At 39.4% G+C, this 15,688-nt stretch overlaps 1 protein-coding gene across 1 annotated transcript in view; it reads left to right on the plus strand.

The window, feature by feature from the left end:
- itpr1b (inositol 1,4,5-trisphosphate receptor, type 1b) overlaps window positions 1–15,688 on the plus strand; it is a 120,365-nt gene that overhangs the window by 15,702 nt on the left and 88,975 nt on the right. The window contains exons 4-13 of the mRNA XM_084727939.1: window positions 2,839–2,954; window positions 3,616–3,702; window positions 5,663–5,821; window positions 8,602–8,700; window positions 8,912–8,995; window positions 9,259–9,405; window positions 9,553–9,657; window positions 9,861–9,905; window positions 10,017–10,046; window positions 10,740–10,894. Of these exons, the coding sequence (XP_084584065.1) occupies window positions 2,839–2,954; window positions 3,616–3,702; window positions 5,663–5,821; window positions 8,602–8,700; window positions 8,912–8,995; window positions 9,259–9,405; window positions 9,553–9,657; window positions 9,861–9,905; window positions 10,017–10,046; window positions 10,740–10,894 (1,027 nt within the window). The remainder of the gene's footprint in view (window positions 1–2,838; window positions 2,955–3,615; window positions 3,703–5,662; window positions 5,822–8,601; window positions 8,701–8,911; window positions 8,996–9,258; window positions 9,406–9,552; window positions 9,658–9,860; window positions 9,906–10,016; window positions 10,047–10,739; window positions 10,895–15,688) is intronic.

Genomic DNA, 15,688 nt, shown 5'->3' on the forward strand with positions numbered 1-15,688 from the left:
AGACATGCATCGGAGAGATGTCAGAGTGAGGGGGCTGCACACATACATATATATATAGTCAGGCACCCAGAGCAGTTAAGAGTTCGGTGCCTTGCTCAGGGGCATCTCCAGCTACCAGTCCACACTCTGTACTTTGGTCTATGTGGGACTTGAGCTGGTGACCCTCTTGTTCCCAAGCCAAGTACTTACAGACTGAGCTACCACTGCTCCAATATGGCCTGTTTTGAGATTGATAGTGTCGTGCATGGGGATTAACATGTATTTAGACATGATAGACACTTTTCACAACAGATAATTTGGCTTCACAAGCAGAGCTACATTAATGAAGGCTACATTCCATTTAGGTGTGAACTGCTGTTGTGCATGTCTGGACTGACTGGTATTGCTTCCTGGTACTTCAGCGGAATGGGGCCATCATTAAAGAAATTAGAGCCGCCTATGATTTTCCTGTTAAGACAAAAGTCATAATGACACTTAATGACAGTTTAGGTGTTTTCAAAATGTCAAGCCATCATTTCAGCTAGGTGTGCATCAAGAACGAAAACCTGCAAGACAAGTCATCTGTGTGCAATTTACAAACCCTCTACTCTATTAAGAGTTATACATGTGCAGTGCAAGACAATGGCAGCAGATAAAGACAAAGAGGCGAGCATTTCACAACCACTCACTGCGTATTCCTGTGTGACTGCTCTTCAACAGAAGAACAGAACTGACCTGGATACGCACTACCACACTGACATTACTTGTTGTAGACATTATTTGATAACCGCTGATAAATAAAACAATATGGGTGCAAATAAAACTTTACCTAGGGCAAGTAGATTTCTGAACTTGGCAAGTGAAAATCATTACCATTGAACTGTAATTGTGTTCCAGGATGTCTACAGTTTGGTGTCAGAGGAAGATTGGAATTTAACTCCTTGTGAAGTTCGTCTAGCTGTTTAAACCAAATTAAATATTATAGACTACCTACAGTACAGCAAAAATAGATCAATGCAGAGGACAGAACTGCACAGTAGTGTTGATTTAAAATTTAAGCACAGGAGCTTCAAGTTTGAGACCTAAATGTGTTAATTTCACTTTCCTATACTGGGTGTGTTTTTGTCCATAATTTAACAAAAACCTTAATTAACGTACATATTCAGTCATCACTTATAAATTGTGTGCTGTAAACCTGCTCCCTGGTAAATACCTCCCTGCACATGAAATCCACATACTGCACTTACCCATTTGTTTTCTTCCTTTCTGCTAAACCCTAATTGCTCATCCCTGGCAGACAGATGCTCTCCCAGTGCCCTATTTTCTTCATTGGTCCTTGGCCTTGTCTGCTCCACCCCATGCCCCATCATGGCTAATCTCTGGAGACTCTTGTGTTGGCCCAATTTCTGATGGATGTCAGAGTAGCTATTTTTACCCTGGTTATAGCTCAATAGGTCCCCTGTACCAGTTAGCATACACTTCTACTGTGTGTGTATGTTTTTTAACAGTTTCATATCCTGTGCTCTCATTTTTTAATAGAACTACATGGTTTTTTGCAAGTTGAGATAGAGGATGCAGAGCTAAAAACAAGGACAAATTTGCATATTTCACTCTCTCTGGCAGATCAGTGTTTGTTTTGAACTGTATATTACTGCTGGACAGCTGAAGAAGTAATCTAGGAGGACTAAATGTCTTGACTGAGTCTCCATTGTTAAATTGTGCATGTGTGAGATGAGGTGTGAAGTTTTGGCAGGAAGTTTAGACTGAGTGTGGGTGGGATGTCTGAAAGTGTCAACAGTGCAAATAGAGTGACCCAGTGGCTTTTCCAGCACAAAATTTTGTTGGTGTTGTTGAGATGCCAAAGAGCCATCACCTGCTCTGTCTGGTCGATTAACCTGCCATGGTGCCCGTTGATGGCCTCATCAACAGATCTGCACCGTATCATGGCCTGTGTTCACATCATATGAAGATGCTATATTGTAGGTATGTAGGTAGTGTTTGTCCTGTGGGCAGTATGAATATGGTCAGTAAGTTTTCTTTACACTTTGATATTTCTTGTGCACAAATGCAATTTTGTGAAGGTAGAAGGAAGGGAATTTGTTTCCACAAACATCTGGTTTTATTTACTGCATATCCAAGTCAATACAGGTTGACCAACACTGTCATCCTTAAGAGCCTCTGCTAGAAGGGCAAAATCCCTCAAGTCCCTACTTCTGATGTTAAAAATGATCCAAAGGTCAATTCAGATTTATTTCTTACCACACAGCATGAGTTGGCCAAAGTGCCATACAAACATGTTGACATGACCTTGTACTGTAGAACCTCAGGAGAAGACGGCCCAGATCCATTTGTGCAGATGGAGTCGAGGGTCAAATAGTTTTTGTATTTTAAAGCAAGCTCTGGATTATACAGTTCTACATGTTCTAACAAGTTAGGATTTACCCTAGTCTTTTTTTTTTTTTTTTACCACAATTTGTGCAGGATCCACTGCTTTCTACCCTGAACTGCCAAACTGAGTCACATATAATTTAGATTTCCACTCCATTTAGCCTCATTGTTACACAAGCTCTCCTTTTGTTCCACTTGAGATGAAACAAGTGTCCTGCTATTGCTGATAACACAGTGAATGCCAAAGTGTTAATGTGGAGTGCTAAAGTACTGCAAACATAAACCTGATGATTTTAGTGTCTATTTTGCCATTACTGGTATTACCAGTGGACCAATTTCCCAAAATGTTGCTATTGTGTTTTGAGTTGCACCTGTTGTAGATGAGGTCAGGCAGTCTGATGTTTATTGACAAAAGCTAAACGATGAAGTCTGGCTCTGTATCTTTCTCTTCTTGTCTTCTCTCTTCTTCAGACTGCCTTTTCAGACTGTGTCCTATGAACAGATACTCTGCACAGAAACAGTTCTGGAAGGCTGCAAAACCTGGAGGCAACAGCACCACTGACACAGTCCTCCTCAACAAACTCCATGTACGTGTCCTCTTCACAAAATTTTGTTTAATCTTTGACGTTTGTCATGGTGGAAACAATGAATTAGTGCAGGGGTTTTCAAAGTCTGAGGCTGTGGGCCTCCCCTCAGACAGAGGTTGGCAAAAGACTAGTTTACTTGCTTAGTTTCATTCAATTCCTGGATGTCTGTGGGATCATGATTATGTTATTTGATCCCATAGACAGTCAACAATTGAGGCCAGATAGCCAAATATTGCTGTTTTACATAACTTCAGGCTAAAGCAAATATATAAAACGTCTGTCAACAGGTATCAATTAGTTTCTGACTCTGGGAGAGTGGGAAAAACAGTAAAATTCCAGAATATTGTGTCTCTGAACTATCTTAAACCAGATCACACACATTTAGATGATTCTATGTGATCTCCTTGTAATAACTTATGTAATATTTCTCACGTCCTTTCACTGACCTCCCTTGAAACAGTATGGAGCCCCCCTAATGAGGCCCACCTCCCACTTTGAAAATCTCATTATTACTGTATTAGTAACATAAAGCTACAGTCTTGTATCCAAGGGGAATGTGAAGGTAGCATCATTTTTTTCAGAAATTTATTTTTTTCTGAAAACTTCTCTCTGATAATTTAATGTTTCCTTGATCATCTCCACTCTCTGCTTTGTGTTGTAGCACGCTGCTGACCTGGAGAAGAAGCAAAATGAGTCTGAAAATCGAAAGCTGCTGGGAACAGTCATCCAGTATGGAAATGTCATTCAGGTGCGTTCAGGAACCTATGAGATAAGGTGCTTTGGTTAATAGAACTGCAGCACCATGTGCAGACACTGTGTGCTTGATAATGTTGACTATAATTCCGTTTTAATCAGAAGGGAGTTTTAAATAATTGCCGCAGCACAAAGGTGTGCTGTAAAGTTGTCGGCAGTAATGTCTTATCTTGTGTTGCCCGTTGCCCAGGGATGGTTTGCACACAGGTGTGAAATCATCTGAAACCATGAATGGTCATGCATTCCTGCTCTATGATGTACACAACAAAGATAGCACATTCTGTGTAGGATGTCCAAGTTACTGTCATTGTAATCACAAACACCTGATTTACACCTGGTATTAAAATGTGATCTTTGTCCAGATTAGGAATAACGTGTTAATGCGAGGTGTAAATGTGTCATGATCAGAATGTGATCAGATCTGCTCGATCACAGCTGGAAGTAGTTTGGGTCGCTTTGTGTTCGTGTAAATGCAATCTGTACAACATGTTGGTATCATAACAAGGATGCAGATAGTTTTTAGCAACATAAAATATAGATTCTTCAGATTTAGAGTGCAAGCAAGTGAGAAGGCTGAAAGAGACATGCCTCTGCTAATATTATGTGTTCTTTGCAGCAAAAGTGCCAAAAGATGCGTTATTCAACAGAACTCTGTGATAAATGAAAGCAATACATGAGTTGGAAATGAATGATATACAGTAAGAAATAACTGTTTGCTGCATTCTTCTGTGCAACTTATTTGCTGTTAACAAGGCATAATGTAGTCACAGCATACCCTACACACCGGCACTGCAACACACCGGGACCAACTGACATTTCAGATACAAAGAAAGGAATAATTTATTGTATAACATTTGTCAAATTTACAAGAGGAGACAAATAAGTATGAATATGTTGTAGACTTCATTTCACAAAGTTTGTAAAGTTTCTCCTAACTCAACAACTCACAAAAGTCAGTGATATTTAAACAGAGTCTGGGGCTGATTTGCCGCCGCCACCTCAAATTAGACGAAAAAGGCAAAAATAGTCCACACACTAGATAATGTTCCCATGAATGTTTGACAATATACATGCAGTGTTTTGGGCACAAGCCCTTCTTCAACGTCTGACATGTCACATGGTATACTTTTTTGACTGGTACTTCTGCAAAGCACGTGGTATTTATCACATTTGGATGTGTGTGCATTTGTAAACGTTCTACCACCTAAATTAACAACGCACAGGTTTTGCTCTGGGGGACAGAGGTACCATTTCAATAAAGATAACGAGAATACATCAAAAGCAGTAGACGTAAACACAAAGGCAAGATCCAGTTTTTATGATCCCAGTAAATTATCTGGATACAGATCCCATTTTAATACCAGGTGTAAAGAGTGAAAGTGTGGACCGTCTGGCTCCTGGTTTGCCAAAGGAAATAATTTCAAACATAGATTTCAGAAAATGTCCTTATAAGGGTAGTCTAACGTTGTTACGTAGAGTATATTGTTTAATAGGAAGGAATAGGAATTGTTTAAGGAAGTGCACTTGGAGATTTGCATATCAAGTGTCATCGGGTCTACTCTGCAAAGTCGCTGGTTCTTAGACCATACATCATTTTGTAGGATTAAGTTTGGCATTTAGTTAAGTCGGCTGTGGGCCCCCAAAATATGCAGAGCTTATATGATTCCAGTCTAGTGGGTAATAGATTATTTTTGACATGCCTGGGAACAGAGGTCATGAGAAACATTTAAGGATAAGAGATTTCAAGTACTTAAATGATTTCAAGAATAAATAAAGACACCAAACAGTTCCGGAGATTCATATTTTGAAGTGTTCCCTTGGGTGCGGCTGTGCCAGACTTTGACATATATTACCATCTGTGTTCCAGCTTCTGTCTTTCCACTCTGTGCATTATGTCATTGATAGTAGCCATGTGTCCTGCAACCACGTAACACTGTTTTTTGTTATGCCAACAGTTGCTGCACTTGAAAAGCAATAAATACCTGACAGTGAACAAGCGCCTACCTGCATTGTTGGAGAAGAATGCCATGAGAGTGACTCTTGACTCAGCGGGGAATGAGGGATCCTGGTTCTACATCCAGCCCTTCTATAAGCTGCGGTCCCTGGGAGACAGTGTGGGTAGAGTGGGGTGTGGGATTCAGCTTAATTATGCTACATTACTTATCATGAGGTTTGAAAAACAGAAGTCACATGGACTCACGTCAAGGTTGTTTTTGTAAGACAATGAATTAAAGAGAGAACACAATATTCAGGCACTATTTCAGGCACCCATGAACTAGTAGGGTAAAAACAGTTACTAACAATAATACTAATTAACGTCTCTGTCTGACCTGAATGAAACTGAACCTTAATTACACATTAGTCAGTGGTAACTGCTGTGTTATTGTCAAAATGGTTACCCTGAAAACCCTGAAACTGCTGATAAACTGATTGTTATCCGTCTTTAAAAGTCTAGTTTGTGACTTGTTTTTGGGTAGCTGGATACGATAAAATTTATCATCAATGTCAACAAATATTATGCATTTTCTTTTGGACATAACTAAGAAGTGCATTTTGGGATGCCTGAGTTTGAGCAGCATTTTTATTACCTGCCCAACAAGGCAAACTGAAAGAGAATATTAATCACTCCCTCCAAACATTATTGGTTATATAAACCTTACATTCACTTTAGTTACAGAAATCCCCCAATGATATTTTAGCACCACAATAGTTCTTGCAGAATGATGGATCAGTTGCCTAAATAATATTGGATACCTAAGGCAGCAAGATGAAGTCCACATTTGTGATTGTGTAGTTTTTTTAATCTCTATAAAAGGCCATCATATTTATAAATCACCCAGGGAGAGGAGCCACGCCAAACAATAAAATCAGTAGGTACAGGTACATTGTTTTTCCACATATTCTAGAAAATGTCTCAAACTTAGATTGCCAAAAATTGTACAGTTTGGGACACAACCAAAACATGTGTGGCAATGTGGCAGAAAGTTTCTTGCATCGATCACATGTAGGGTCGATATTCGTCTTAATCTTAGATAACCTGTCTTTGGTCCAGTGAAGAAGATGCACTATTTTAAACTAAACCACAGTGTGCCTACAGCATATTGAGGAGGAGTAAAATCTCTGTATAATTTTTTGCCAGATTGCTTCTGGAATTGTTTCATCTGGGTCTGTTTTCCATTTGTTTTGGAGAGAATCCAGACTGCTCACGTGATGTGTGTTTAATAATATAGAAATTCTGCCTTTAATTTGTTTTGTGTCAACTTTACATTTAAAATTATGTCTAGCAGAGTTGGAGGGCAAAATGGGAACAGACAGAGTTAGAAGCCACAAAACCTCTAAGTTGTAACTACATGTAGAAATGGAACTTAAAAAAAAAAAATTTCTGTGATAACCGAACAAAGGAGGCAAACCTGTTTCTGATGTCGAGATCAGATAATGTAGCCCGCACCTCATCTTTGCTTGAAGCTTGCAGCTTGAGATGACATTAGCCACTACTGGCATAACACACCCGGACCTCTGATTGAATTGTCAGTGGTCTGCTTGCATTGTGGGTAATGTAGGCACCGGGTTTTGAAGGAGTAGAGTAAGAAGAGCTGGATCTATTACCCCCACGACCTGATTTTGGATAAGCGGTTGAAGATGGATGGATGGATAGAACAAGAAAGATGATCTGTGGTTCTGCTCTATTGATTTTATACTTTTATCTTTAAAAAAAAACAACTCTCCATTGTAAGCCCAACAATGCTATACAATGAACACAATCCTGAATTAGTAGAGTGGTCTTTTAAGTATGTAAGATATGGAGCCATAGACACTTGAACCGTGGTTGATCATGCTGCAGTTTTTGCTAGTGGCTGATGGAAGTTGATAGAGTTAAGATGGCTAATTGGCTAATTAAGTTACACTTTGTAATCCCCTTGGGGAATTACGTCAGGAAACGCACAGGGGCTGAGTACAGACAGTTTTGAGGCCAGAGTCTTGGACAAGGGCAGTGGAAAAAGGGGATATATGACAAGAGGGAAATTATCATGTAGCTAAATCACAAACCATCTTTTTTTCTTTCTTTAGATTAATGGATTTTGGACATGGTCCCTGTAATAAATAATTTTAATAAACTAAACTAAAATATAAACTAAAACATAAAAGTTTCTTTATGAGGTCCAAACGTACATTTTCCTTAGATGGAATAATACAGAATACTCAAAAGTTATCGTTTGCTCACATGCACATTAATTGATCAGGTCACTGGACTGAAACAAACATAAAGCCAGTATAAGAGCTATGTGTTTATTTTAAAACCTCTTTTTCACATGAAAGGATTTTGTTTTCAGTTGCTTGGCAGCACACTGTGGATATTTTGCACACTTAATCTTGAAGAGTGAGCACTAAGTGGTGTGAGCAAACAAATAAGTGACTGATGATTAGACCAAAACTTATTTATTGATGCTTGGTGCTCTTTCCTGCACACATTCCTTTGTGGTTAGGTCCTGGTTGCGGCTACACCTCAGTGATTCTCTGTCTGATCCAGTCCTTTCACACACAGTATGGTCCATGACTCCCCCCTAGTGTTTGTCTGGATCCAGTGTAACCAGATCTCCCATACCTGCTGTACGTGTATCACAGAGAGAATAAAGGGAATTGTAGTGTTGAAGAAAGATGGCTGATACCTTGGGATGTGACATACTTATGGTTTTGAATTTTAATGGAGTGCTCACTCCCACACAGTGGCCCTCAGAGTAGCAATATTTCATCTTGTCTTCTATTGCCCTTCACTCAACGAGTCTGTCTTTAAAGATCTTAATTAAAAAAAACACTTACTTTCTAGTCGATATTGCGCTGTGGTATTACTTTCTGAGTATGCAGTGTGTTCTGTGTGTTTGTTTTTCCCCTGCAGGTGGTGATTGGAGATAAAGTGGTCCTTAACCCTGTGAATGCAGGACAGCCTCTACATGCCAGCAGCCACCAGCTAGTTGACAACCCAGGATGCAATGAGGTACATGAACATTTGTTGTCTTACAGAGCCGTACAGAGTAAATAAGAAACAAGACATGTTCCACATTTTCTTCATTAAAGTTGAATATGAAAGTTTTAAATGTCTAAAAGTCCGCTTTGTACAATAATATCAAGAATTGCTGGTGAACTTACATGTCTCAACCTGTAAATGTCTCTGGTTTGTTCACACACTTCTCTCCTCTGACTCTCAGGTTAATTCAGTAAATTGCAACACGAGTTGGAAAGTTGTTCTGTTTATGAAATGGAGTGACAACAAGGAAACAATACTCAAAGGGGTAGGTACACTCACATGTTTTCAAGGCATCAACTTAGACATCACTTTTCATAAATTCATTTACCTGCAACAAAGCACGCATGTTAAAATGCATTAAACTTGGAAAAAAACTAAAACACAGTATATGAGATAAATAAAATGTGATGAAAATAAAATAAAAAATACAATAAAATATTTAAATACATGTGAATATTTATACTTTTTTATCACTTAACTTTTTGTATGTACTTGTGTGTTTGTATGTGTGTGTGTATGTATTCGTAGGGTGATGTAGTCCGGTTGTTCCATGCAGAGCAGGAGAAGTTCCTCACATGTGACGACCACAGGAAGAAGCAGTACGTTTTCCTTAGAACGACCGGGCGGCAGTCTGCCACTTCTGCCACTAGCAGCAAAGCACTGTGGGAAGTTGAGGTTAGCACAACATGTTCTCCAAAGAAGCTCGCTTACTGTGTCACTGTGCTTCTAAGGCTAGACATTTAGTTATCTAGTGACAAACATAACTGAAATAATGCAGCTTATTACAATTTTCACATCATGTCCTCTTTTCCACGTCACCAGGTGGTCCATCATGACCCATGTCGGGGAGGTGCAGGCTACTGGAACAGCCTGTTCAGATTTAAACACTTGGCCACAGGGTGTTATTTGGCTGCGGAGATGGGTGAGGTCTGTGTCAACTTCATTGTATCTCACACTGCTTTAATTCTGTACCCACTGCCTTTCACACGTATATTTCACATTGTTAGATTAAGTTTCAATCAGCTGTGTACTCGTGCTTGGTCTAGAGACAGGTAAACTGATGCATGGTATGGTGACCACAATTTGAAATGAGTGATGCTGAGATATTTGACATGCGGTGTGTTTCCTAGGTGAATCCAGACTTTGAGGAGGAGAGTGCTGAGCAGCGGTCCTCGGTAAGACTTCATCTTGCCTCCTCTGAGTGCATAGCAACGTCACGCTGGTTGCCCCTCTATTATTGATCTAATCTGTTCAATTCTCTGCTGGATCTTTGCTCTCTGCTCTAGGTGGTGGACTTTACACCTTTTAATTTCCAGGTACTGTCATTTAATCGTTACTTGTCTGCAGCATCCTAGCACAAAAATAATTGTCATATTGGCACATGCGTCATACTGCCTTTGCTGCTTTGCTGTTCAATTTCTTTTTCAGCACCCTTAATCAACAATAAACCTTTTTGTCTGGGTTTTATGTGGTCTCACTTTAGTTGCAGTAGATTACCACAGGGTGTCACTGTGCCATTACCTCAGCTGATGTGTGTTTCACTGAAAATCACCATTAGGTGTCAGTGTTGTACAAACAATACTGATCCTAACAGTGCTGTTGTGTGTACCTGAAGGTCTCAACTATGTGCCAACAAGGTCCAACAATCTTAAGTGATGACTGAATAATAATGATAATAATTGTTGCACTACTGTAGTCCTCCATGTAGAATAGTTTGATTTAGTTTTTTTTTAAATGTTTTATCTCTTCAACCAGTCTACTGTTTATAATCTTGCTGTACAACCCTTTTGTATAATGACAGATAAATCTCTTATATCATGTAAAAGTGAGAGCTAATCTGTGAAATTATCCTAGTAGTAACTAGTGGATTAAAGTGAAAACATGCATATTCCTTGGCCCCGTCATGACTGAGGATCCAAAGCGAATTTTATCATACATATTTTATAAAAATTCACTGTAGTTTTTAGCCAGTGATTTGCTCCCTCTCACTGCACAATTTCTCACTCCAGCTGGATGCCGATAATGAGGCTTTACGAGGTCGTCTGCGAGCTCCACAGGAGAAGATCATGTACACTTTGGTGCCTGTTCCCGACGGCATGGACATCTCCTCCATCTTTGAGCTGGACCCTACCACACTGAGAGGCGGGGACTCCATGGTGCCCAGGTATGATATACAGAAGGAGTTTTTAGAATTTGAGACTGTGGTCCTCTCCTCAAATAAAGCTTGGAAAAGGCACCCTGACTACACCAAATATGTAAAAATGTCATTTATTAGTTTCTGACAATGGGATAGTTGGAAAAACTAAAGTAAAATTCATCAAAACTACAGTATATCTGGACTATCTCTTTAAACAAATCACACACATTTAGCTACTAATGTAATAACTAGTGTAATATTTTTTCACTTCCATTCACTGTGCCTCCCCTAAAACTGTCTGGAGCTTCCATGGGAAGTCTCCCCTACACCAAACATATATTTACACTTTTTCTGGAGTGCCTAGATTTGCTGAAATTTCCATAACACCAAAATGTCCCAGAGTTCAACAGGGATTAAGGAAATATAAGGATACAAATGTGATAACAAATGTGTGACACGTGGTGGAAAATCTGAAAATGAAAACAGGTACGCAGACCAAGATTGTCTTTGTTGTGTTTTAATAGAGCTTTGCAAAGGATCAGTACACAGTCACACGGAGTGTAAAAGGAACTGATGATGAGTCAAGAATGTAAATCTGTCTTATACGGTTAGGAGGCGAAGGAGGTTGGGTCAGGATGGACCTGAAGTGCTTATTGGGAGGGTCAGGATGTGATTGTGTTATCAGAAGTTGTTCTTCCAAAGGGAGAACAGCTGTGTGTTCAAGGACAAGTAACCAGTTAGTGCCTGACAATACATGAGAAGTGATTTAGAGGAACAGTAGTGACCAGTTCAGCATATAATTTTCCCACTACACACGACTACAGAGTAAAAAGTGTGTGTGTAAAAAGTTTGTGTATGGAAAAATGCTAAAGGATGTCTGATACGCCATCTGTGTACAAACATGCCTGAAACTGTTAAGAAGTAAAGAAGTAAAGAAGACATGATACTCAGATATCACAGATAATGTCAGAGACGCCTCAGGGGGAAACATGTTTCTGCCCAGTAAAAGAAAAAATAACATCAGGGATGTTGGAAAATACTGGGGGAGATGGGTAGAATGACAAATGTCTCAACACCGCAAAACAATGTTGTCAATCAAAAAGACCACAGTGATGTCAAGACTACAACGACTCAAACAGTGACTTGTTAACATTTGACTCATGTGTAGAGACGAAGGGGAATTTGGAACATTACTAAGAAGGCAGTTTCTGAGGTAATGAGGTTTCATTTGTTTTTGTTACTATGGACAAGGACCCTGTCATTATGTTTGGGTTACCAGCTGTTTGTTCTGGTCACTTATTGACTTGACATTCAAATAAGAGATTGTTGCCTGCTCTTCTGTGAAGTCACTGAGTGACTTAGTGTCATAGTCACTTCAATATTGTTTATTATTGATAAACAGATACCATAATCAGATATCAAGACATCATGCTACTAAAGTGGAAAGTCTAATGATCAGTGAAATGTGTGTGTGTGTGTGTGTGTGTGTGTGTGTGTGTGTGTGTGTGTGTGTGTGTGTGTGTGTGTGTCTTTGTGAATTTCAATGCACTGGTAGGCAAGGACAGCAAGGAAAGTCCCTCCATGTCCTGAAACAGGAAACCATTGTAATCAGGATGGGAGTAGGCATCGATAGTGGGCACGAGGGGAAAAAACTACATTTCAAAATGCCATGTAAGACACTTGAGCAGCGCTTTATTTAAAGGACTGTGCATGAAGCTGCAGTCACACGTTTGCAAATACAGGGGAGTGACCATCGCCTGCTGAGGCAAATGCCACATACATTTTTGCTCTTGTTTGAGGAAAACAAGTTTAACTCAAACTGAAGCGAAGGTGCAAATTTGTGCATGTGTGACCGTGCCCTCAGACTGACATGACCGTATCATAACCATGGCATGACACCTGTCACAAACACGAAGGGGTCTTTATTAATGTTTATGACTGTTGTCTAGGTATGTCATGATTCTGCAAATCCATGATTCAATTTGACTTTAAGGTCATGGTTTGATTAGATTTTTCAGTGTAAGCTTTTTTTTTTTTTCACTGACAGCTATGCTATTGTTAGACTATCAAGTTTTGGTTTGTAAAGATCAACAGATCGTTGGTTTTATGCCCTGACAGCTATAGCTTCCATTTTCAAATTCTTCTTCTAAAGTGTGATGTAATGGCCGGTAAGCTATGCTGTATCATTCTTGAAGTCTTCTTTTCCTCCGAACACCACAAGTAGGTGGAAGAGAAATAAAATCCTGGGAGAATCTGCAATTCTGTCATGGATTTCTGTTATTGCTATTGGAAGCTTATTTCAATTGATTTTCGATTTAATATTGAAATTGTGACACTCCTACTGTTGTCATCAAATGTCATTTGGTCAATATGTCATTTTTATTGCAAAGTTAGGGTTCCCAAACAGTGTCAACTTTGAATTAAAACTGACAGAATTGACCAAATGACACTCAGTGACAACAGTCAATTATTCATAAAGACTTGTTTGTGTTCATGACAGGTGCCATGACATGGTTATGACATTGTAATGTCATTGTTTATGCACACCAATTCAAATACAGGGTTACTATGTGTCGAGCTAAAACCACAAACTCGATGCTGTATAAATAATTACTGCACTTCCTTTCCACACAAACCTCAAAAATCATCTGGCAGATAAAAATTTTATCAGAAAATCTTCTCTTTACTTCAGGCTAGTTCAAAATGAGCCACACTGAAACAGTACTGACGAATTATGTGATATGTCATAGACTTAAAAAAAAAAAACAAAAAAAAACTCTTCACTATTTTTAGGTTGACTGTATGTCTGTAATCAGACTCTGTTTTGTTCCTTTATTCTTGTTGACATTATTGTGTGAGTGTGATTGTATAGCTCTAAAATTACAATAGTGCATGTGTCCTTGTCACTGCACATCAGATAAAAACACTGGCTCTCTGCCTTGTGTCAAAGCCTCCATTGTGTCACATCGTCAGGTGTGTGGCTGCATGCTGCAGGCTACTACTGCTGGCACCTCCCACTCTTACCTGAAATAACCCTGTCGCTCAAACTTTAGCCAGAGGAGTAATTAATGCCTGACAGAACCGGTACACAAAGGTAAGCCTGTTAGCTGCAGTAGGCGTTTACGTAACGCCTGCCAAGAACATGACTATGGTCTGCTGTCTATGCTGAAGGCCTAACAAGCACACACACACACACACCCACACCAACTCTTACACACGTGCAGCAAGCATGAAAGACGTAGTTGGGTCAGACTTTACTATGTGTAAAGGTTTAGTGCTTAATGGAGGAGAGACGATACTGAACAGGTCACTACTGGCTTATCTGTTGTGTCACACAGACTGTAAGCAGTCTCTTCCCTGCCATTGAAGTTTGTTTACATACAGTATATTGTTCACTTGTTGCTTCTGAGTGGCAAGAATATTTATATGACTTGTTACTTTATTGGATGCACCTGTCCAATGCAATGTGCAATGAATACTATCTATATGTTGCTCATAATCTTTTTTAAAATCATTTTTGGTTGGCTCTGTGCCAGCGAGTTGTTGATTTATGATCGTTTTAGATTAGTTATGAGGCTGTAGGAAGTGATGGTGGAGTGTTGGAGTTGTTGGTGTTTCATATTCTGTCCCCCTCATGTATGTAAATGAAATTTTCATCATGTTCTAGTTATAGTATTTAAAATACCAAGCGAAGGTTAAGGAGTTCTGTACTGGTCGTCTGTTTAAACCACTAGGTGGAGACAGATAGACATCATCATGTCATGTCATGTCATGTCATCACTCTTACTATGCATCTCAGTGGTGCTCTTTAAATACAGTCCATCCTGTCAAGGCTTGCCGAGTTTTGAGATGCACACACGCAGGTGAGCACAGATACAGAGACATCCGTAACTTTGGTGTTACTGTTTGAAGACCAGCAGCTAGACTCTAAACAAATATTGTCATCTCACTGGAGATTTTAACAAAGTCAGGTGCCAATGTGACATTTTGTCTTTATTAGACAGGTCACAGTAGACGTACACACACGAGGAAGAGAAAGAGGGTATGACATGCAACAAATGCCCCTGGGTGTAACGGAAAGTTCCCATCAAAGTATATCATCATCAGTTCAATCAAATCATATACTGCTGCTACTCAATTCTAGTAGCACGTTTTTAGTAAGTTTTCATCCTCTTGCATTCCTCGTTCAGGTTTATGCACATTCATTTGTTTTGGGTGTGGTGCTAGAGAACAGGCCACAGGATCAGTAACATCAGAAGTTTTTATACCCCAATGAACATCAATGTGTTCATCAAATTTCTTGGCAATCGTCCTGTCAGACTGTGAGATATCTTGTGTGCCTGGCTTATAGGTTGGCATTAGGGTGGTTATGGGTGCTTTCACACCTACTGCTATATGTCCAGTTAAAATGGACCATGGCCTGTTTGTCCTGTTGGTGCTAGTTTGTTTGGGCTAGTGTGAAAGCTGTTAATTAAACTCTGGTGTGAACCAAACAACTAGACCGAGATAGCTTGAAAAGGTGCGACTTAGTCCAGTTCCAAACAGACTCAGTTTGCTTATGATGTCAAAGCATATGAACCAACCACAGGATTTTATGATCAGAAATATGCGACTCTAGCATGATTTTAAAAGTTATACTAAATCTATCTACTGATTGTGAAATCTGTTTGTGAAGTGATCATATAATTCATCTATAAAATCCATTTATATATTTCTGCAAATCATTTAGTAGCATGTATTCACGTTGGTGTGGATATTTTCCCTGATTAACACGTTAAACACAAAGCTGTTAAAACTGCTGTGCTTGTATCCTACTCTGTA

Source organism: Lutjanus erythropterus, chromosome 2 (assembly GCF_056507025.1).
Source record: "Lutjanus erythropterus isolate fLutEry1 chromosome 2, fLutEry1.hap2, whole genome shotgun sequence".
Lineage (NCBI taxonomy): Eukaryota > Metazoa > Chordata > Actinopteri > Lutjaniformes > Lutjanidae > Lutjanus > Lutjanus erythropterus.